The sequence below is a fragment of the Aspergillus mulundensis genome (assembly GCF_003369625.1).
Source record: "Aspergillus mulundensis strain DSM 5745 chromosome Unknown scaffold_2, whole genome shotgun sequence".
In the NCBI taxonomy this organism is placed as follows: Eukaryota; Fungi; Ascomycota; class Eurotiomycetes; order Eurotiales; family Aspergillaceae; genus Aspergillus; species Aspergillus mulundensis.
This window is the reverse complement of record NW_020797890.1, coordinates 1431092-1437667: the sequence shown is the minus strand read 5'-3', so window position 1 is coordinate 1437667 and position 6576 is coordinate 1431092. Positions and strand designations below refer to the sequence as shown.

At 53.1% G+C, this 6576-nt stretch overlaps 2 protein-coding genes across 2 annotated transcripts; one reads left to right on the top strand and one right to left on the bottom strand.

The window, feature by feature from the left end:
• Window positions 1-1834: 1834 nt before the first annotated feature.
• DSM5745_03140 (sugar porter family MFS transporter) lies at window positions 1835-3573 on the bottom strand (the record flags this gene model as incomplete). Its single annotated transcript, XM_026745156.1, has 6 exons — window positions 1835-2013; window positions 2153-2235; window positions 2284-2643; window positions 2691-3011; window positions 3057-3336; window positions 3396-3573. 6 exons carry the CDS (start codon window positions 3571-3573, stop codon window positions 1835-1837), a joined length of 1401 nt encoding a protein of 466 aa, XP_026606022.1.
• A 1250-nt stretch (window positions 3574-4823) lies between these two features.
• On the top strand, window positions 4824-6576 carry DSM5745_03139 (cation diffusion facilitator family transporter; the record flags this gene model as incomplete). Its single annotated transcript, XM_026745155.1, has 4 exons — window positions 4824-5128; window positions 5187-5237; window positions 5284-6125; window positions 6176-6576. 4 exons carry the CDS (start codon window positions 4824-4826, stop codon window positions 6574-6576), a joined length of 1599 nt encoding a protein of 532 aa, XP_026606021.1.

Sequence of the window (6576 nt, the reverse complement as noted above, 5' to 3'; positions counted from 1 at the left end):
GGGCTTTGGACCACCACTCCTCGAGCGTCCTGGTCGGCGAAACGGCGTCGAGCTTGCGCAGTTTATCGGACGAGTCCTTCTTGCGGGATTTCTTGCTCTCCGGCCGGCGCTCGCGGCGGTTGAAGTAGACGGTGAATCTGGCACTGCTTATTAGCACGCGTGTAGACTGCGCCGAGGCGTAGGCCTGGGTAGATGTAGATGAGTTGGGGCGGGGAGGATAGAACGTACATCAAACACATGACGACCAAACCAACGAGTCCTAGCCCAATACCTAGCGCAATGCTCATATGAACCTTGTTCAGTTTGAAGTTCCCTTCGTTCTCGCGCGGCTGGTGGTGGTGGTGATCCCCCATGCCTTGCCTTGTCTAAGTAGATTGTCGTTGAGGGGCTGGGTTGCGTTGCGGTGCGGTGCGGGGGTCACAGCAACGGTCGCTTTCTCAATGTTTTGGTTCTTGCTGCAGTGGTGCTTTCGTCGCAGTATTCTCGGGCGGGTCTGATCACTTATTTATTCACGGTGAGAGAACCGCGACCGGGTCGCAATGTCGGTTTTCGTCGCCAGCTCGGTCAGGCCATATCCAGCGGACGCTGCAGAAGTATGGATCAGATGCTCAGCCTGAGCCAGTGCCGACCCTCTTACTCTCAGTCCCGACGGGAAGCGTCGGTCTCCAGGTGGGCAGCGGTACGGTACCGGTAAGTCCCGTCTAGACCGGTGGTGACGTAGACGTAGCGCTAGGGACCTAGTATTCACAACGTGACAAAGGGCCTGGGTCAAGGGAGGTGAAAGGAGAGGAGAGATGAGATGGATGTAAGAGAGGAAGACGGTGTAGGTAAGGTCAGAAGAAACGAAATGAAAGGCAGGTGGCTCGTGCGGACCTTGTCAAAGGAAGGTTGTCTGTGTTACCCTCTGTAACGGGCTGAGCTGAGCTGCTAGCTCAACCTTGTCTGAACTCTGGTTACTGGTAGTGGTAAGGTAGCCAGTGGTACCTTTGGTGAAAGTGAAAGAGGGGCAGGGCAAGCTAGCTTCGCGTATGTATGTAGCTGGACAGATTGGAAGATCAGACGGTCGTGAACTGCCAACACCATGCCATGCCATGCCTACGGTAAGGGAGTGAAAAGTGGACACACGATGCGATTTGACAGGAGTTCCCCGCGTTGGACGATCATTGGAATCGGGACGGGACTGGTCTGCACGGGATCATGTGAATGCCATCCCATTCTCGGCCGTGGCTCGGTGTTGCGGCTTTCGTCTTGCGAAAGTGTTTGCTAAAGAGTCGATGCACTCTCTGCTATTTATGAGGACTTCTACCTAGATTCTAGCTGTCTATACCTTGTTGTTCTTGATGGTAATAGAATCGATGATCCAACGGCAACCCCACCTTGTGCCAGCCCCACACGAGCTTAATGGATGGATGGCAGCTCCGTGTGGCTATGGCTCCAGATGCTTGGGCGCTGGCACTTACATGGAAATTTGTCTTCACTCCATTGAAGTTACAGACGCTGAGTATCCCTTGACAGACAGAATGGATAGCTATAGCTCAGGTGGATTTGGTGGAATGCAATGAATGAGATGGGAGATCCGCCACTCTGCTGACTCTGAATTGGGTGCCAAGACATGGCATAGCCACAGCCACCATGCAACCGACCAGTGCTGCACATGCACAGCTGATCATCAGCACCTAATGCCTGCATGGATTTGGTTATATCACGGGACTGTACATAGTACATTGTATCTACTACCACCTGGGACAAGTGTGCAAGTAAACTCCCAGAGTAGAACGTGATGTTCATTGTATCCGTAGCCGGCTGGATATACCATATCCCCTCGCTATTCAGCTTAAACCTCCCTCTTATCCTGATGCTCCGTAGTAACAACGACCTCGTTGTCCTTGTTGGTGATATCCTCAGGCAAAGTTCCGAGCGCGCGGCCTCCGAACAGGATATCGATTTCCTCGAGGGACTTTTGCTTCGTCTCAATGAAGAACAGGTATACGACTGGCATGGTGACGCATATATCTGTTTCATGCAGTTAGCAAATAGCCCAGAATTTGTTGACGGGATGATTTGGGGCACGCACTCCACGAAGCAAATATAAAATAAAACTTCCATCCGATCTTGCCCAGCGCAATCGGAGACACCTGCGACCATAGCGTACTGACGGTCCAATTGCCAATGCCGGTTGCGAAAGCGTTTCCGCGGCCTCGGATTTGCATGGGCATGACTTCGGCCATGTACACCCTGTTCTTGTTAGTCATGCGGATCAAATTGTGGAATGGAACGGCATACCAACTACACGGTCCAAAAGACCAGGAGAAGATGATGGTGACGCAAAAGATGAAGAAGACACCGCCAATACTGTAGCCCTTTCGATGACCGTCCTCGTTCTGAGAGTTCAACGCGGCTTCGCAGAACAGCGCGATCGTGATACCGATAGCACCAAAAAGCATCGGTCTGCGGCGTCCGACTTTGTCGAGGACGAAGAGAATGAAGAGGAGGTTCGCAATGGGACCGAGGCAGTTGTAGATACCGGTGACGAGGATGTTGGTGCTGCCGGTAATTCCGAGGTTCTCGTACATGATCGTTTGGTAGTAGTTAATAACGTTGATGCCCGTCATCTGCGTAAAGACTTGAACAAGGATACCGTGCCTGCATTCGTTAGCGATGGCCTGTACTGATAAGTTGTGGAGACTTACAGGAGTCGAGTCCTGTACTGAGGAACCTTGAACATAACGAGCCAACCAGGCTCGGTAACGGCTCGCTCCGCGTCGATGGTCGACTTGATCTCGGCGTACTCCCGTTGGATCCAGTCATCGTTCGAGCCATCGTAATGAAGCTTCCTCAGAATCTTCATTCCCTCCTCGTACTTTTCTTTTCCAATCAAGTAACGTGGGGATTCTGGCAAGAAAAACAGTCCAATGAGTAGGATCAGTGCAGGAACGACCTGGAACGCCAAAGGAAACCGCCATTGGAATTCACTAGAGTCGGGGGCATGTAACGAGCCGAAGCCAATCCATCTACTCCAGTCAGACTGATCATGAAGATAGGAATGAGTGCCTTACGTGCTGACAATGAAACCAACTCCAATCATCTGCTGGGCAAGACCAATGATCAAACCACGGTTCCGGGGGTGCGCGCATTCGGACTGATACACAGGAACAGACATGGACATCAGACCGACAGCCCACCCCGCGAGGATACGACCAACGAGGATCATGGCCAGGTTGGTCGCCGCGGCCTGTAGGATAGCCCCAACCAAACAGATGGCCGCGCCCATCTGGATTGTGAATTTACGGCCGAAACGGTCCATCGTCAGACCTCCTTGGAGAGCACCAATAGCGGCTGCAATAGTCAGTTTTGCAGTATTAAAAAGGAAAAAAAAAAAAAAAAAATTGACGTACCACCCCCTGAGAACGTGCTGTTGATTGCCCCAATAATCGATGAAGTATTGGTGGTGTTGAAGTAGCGCAGGAAGTTCTTAGAAGCAATGACATCGGTCATCACACCGCTGTCATAACCAAACAGGAACGACCCTGTCGCCGCGAACAGCGCGAGGTTGAATGTGTACAGTCGACCCATCGTGAAGTGTGGGTATCGCCAAAGGGTCCCTCGCCGGCGGATCAACGGGTAACGCGATGGTGGGGGTCGAAGAGACAAAAGAACACAAGGAGGGGCCGAAACTTGGAGGACCGCATGGTCTATATACAAGGTCGGCAGGGTTTGCCTTGGCCTCCAAGGTCTGTTCTCTTTCAGAGCCCATGAGACGCCGTTGTCGCTGGCTGGGCCCTGGCCTGACTCCTGACCGGTAGGCGAAGGGGAAAGCGGGGCGGACGAAATCCGGGGTGGCCCAGTGAGTCCGCACTCCGCACCTTAAGCGATCCTTTGCCATCGCGTGCGATACTCGGACACGGTCCCTGGTTGGTGCAAATACGCAGTGAAATTGAAGCTAAAATAGGCCGCTGTCAGCTCGGAGTGTGATTGACCACGATCCAGACCTGACCGGGTGTATTGGCGCATTTAGGCTCAATGTACCGCGATCTTGCCACCAACGAGGAATTTCTCCGTCACCCAGTCTACACCACATCCCGAGTATAACGATTGATGACCTGACAGATGACAGGCCAATGCCGGTGTGCTTTCTATGGCCCCGAACGGAATCGGCGGTAGAAGGTAGTGGCAAGCTTTGGAGTATGTAGAAAAAGGGCTCTTGTCAAATGTCGACTCCAGGTGCGAAGGTCCATAATGCGGGCCTTGCAGAGTAACCGCATGTATGCCGTACGCGGTGACACCCCGGCGGGGGTTCTCAGGCAAAAGCGCACTATCCCCAATGAGACACGGCTTCGTCTTCCATAATTCCCAGGAATCTCGTTTCGGAAATCAATGGCCAATGAATATGGTCAGCTAAGGAATCAGGATTCCCAAGAACTGTTCGAATTTAGGCGAGACAGCTGGATTGAAGCTTTCGGCTCGCGACCCGATCAACATGGGCCTTCGAGATTCACGGCCCATTGGCAAGGGTCATGCCGATGGGAAGCTCTCACGGGACATTAACTCGGTTCTCTCTGCCCGCTGCGGCCAAGACTCCCAGCATAACAGCTGACATTGACAGGAACAATGGGGTGATGTTCCGATAGAGGAGGAGACGAACACATGGCAACCGAAACGGCATGTGACGCGGGGCTAACCGCATCTGGCCTGCCGTCAATCGGCCTCCGCTCCGATCCTCCAGGTCCAACTGTCCAAATATTGGGCACGCCAGTAGTGGTGACGCCACTAGTCATCGCGGAACTGCCATCGCCAGATCGTGGCATTGCCTGATTCAGTTTAAGATGGCGTCTTTTGGCCGCAGGACGAGGCCCCAGTTCTCTGTCCCCTCCTCACCATCAGACGCCGAGTCGCCCATTCGGCCTAGAAGACCGAGTCTCGAACCCCAGGGCGACATCCTCTCCACCCGCGGTCAATACCTTTCCTCATTGATACGACGACGATCGTTCTCGAGCAGCCAGAGCCTTTACAGATCGGAGTATCTTGATACCGAACGGGATGACGCTGTTTCTTTCCGAGACCGACTTGAACGGCCAGCGTCGGTCCGGGCGAGGGAACTGATCGGAGAGGACAGGCCTTCATACAATTGGTGCGCGCTGGGAGTAAATACGCTTGGATATAATGATGGCATGCTGATTATTCTTCAGGCAGCAGTACTACAAACACCCGAACGCGTTGGAAGGATTATCGAAACCAGTGTACGAATCTCCGCCCACCTCCGAGTCAATGTTCTAATCTTGTTAGGCGTGAACTCTACGAGCGGAACAATGACCTCATATCACAATACGTCTACATCGACCGGCTTCTCGACTCGTCGCTACCCCATCGACTGATTGTGGAATACCAGCAGAATCGTGCAGAACGGGCCACAACAGGAGTCAATGGAATTACATCTGAAGGTGACTATGGATCTATAGATGATCTGACCGAAAGGGGTCGGTTAGGTGGTGATGCGACACCCAAGAAGATCAAGCGGACTCCCCGGAACCTTTATCGGATTCCGAGTGAAAGCACGCTACTTTTGCCCCCAACAACTGATGAAGAATCGTCGCCCTTGGAGGATATCACGCCGAAAGGTCACGATTTCGTGGATAGCGGAGCCCGCATTGTCACTGTCGCCATTTACGTTAACTTTGTTGCCAATGTCATTTTGCTGGTGGCGAAGATTGCTGCGTTGTTGATGACCAACTCAGTGTCCGTTCTTGCAAGTTTGGTCGATGGAGCGCTGGATTTCTTGTCTACGACGATCGTCTGGATCACAACGGCTCTTATTAAAAGGCAGGACCGCTACGAATATCCGATCAGCCGACGTCGACTGGAGCCGCTTAGTGTTTTGGTCTTTGCCGTTGTGATGGTAACCTCGTTCTTCCAGGTGGCCATCACATCGGCAAGCCAGCTGATGTCTCCTCAACATGCTGTGGTTAAGCTATCCGTGCCGTCGGCGGCGATTATGGGCAGCACCGTTGTCGTCAAATTCCTCTGCTGGTTCTGGTGCCGACTGATCAACAACTCCAGCGTCCAGGCTCTAGCACAGGACGCCATGACAGACGTGATCTTCAACTTCTTCAGTATCGTCTTCCCACTTGGTATGTGTCATCAAGCATCTCTCGCAGCTCGGCAATACTAACCAACGCAGTCGGCGGCATAACAAACACCTGGTACCTCGATCCACTGGGCGGCCTCGTCCTATCCATCTACATCATCTGGAACTGGGGCCTGACTGCAAGCGAACACATCCGGCATCTCACGGGCGCCGCCGCCTCCCGCGAGGACGTCAGCATCCTGCTGTACATGACAATGCGGTTTTCGCGATCGATCCTCAAAATCCAGAACCTGAGGGCTTACTACGCGGGCGATCTACTCAACGTCGAAGTCGACATCGTTCTACCCGACAAGAGCAGCCTGCGCGATAGCCATGATCTCGGCGAGAGTCTGCAGTATATGCTTGAGAGTGTGCCGACGGTGGAACGGGCATTTGTCCATATGGATTATGACCCGTGGAATATCCCGAGTCATATGAATCAGCAGGAGGCGTAA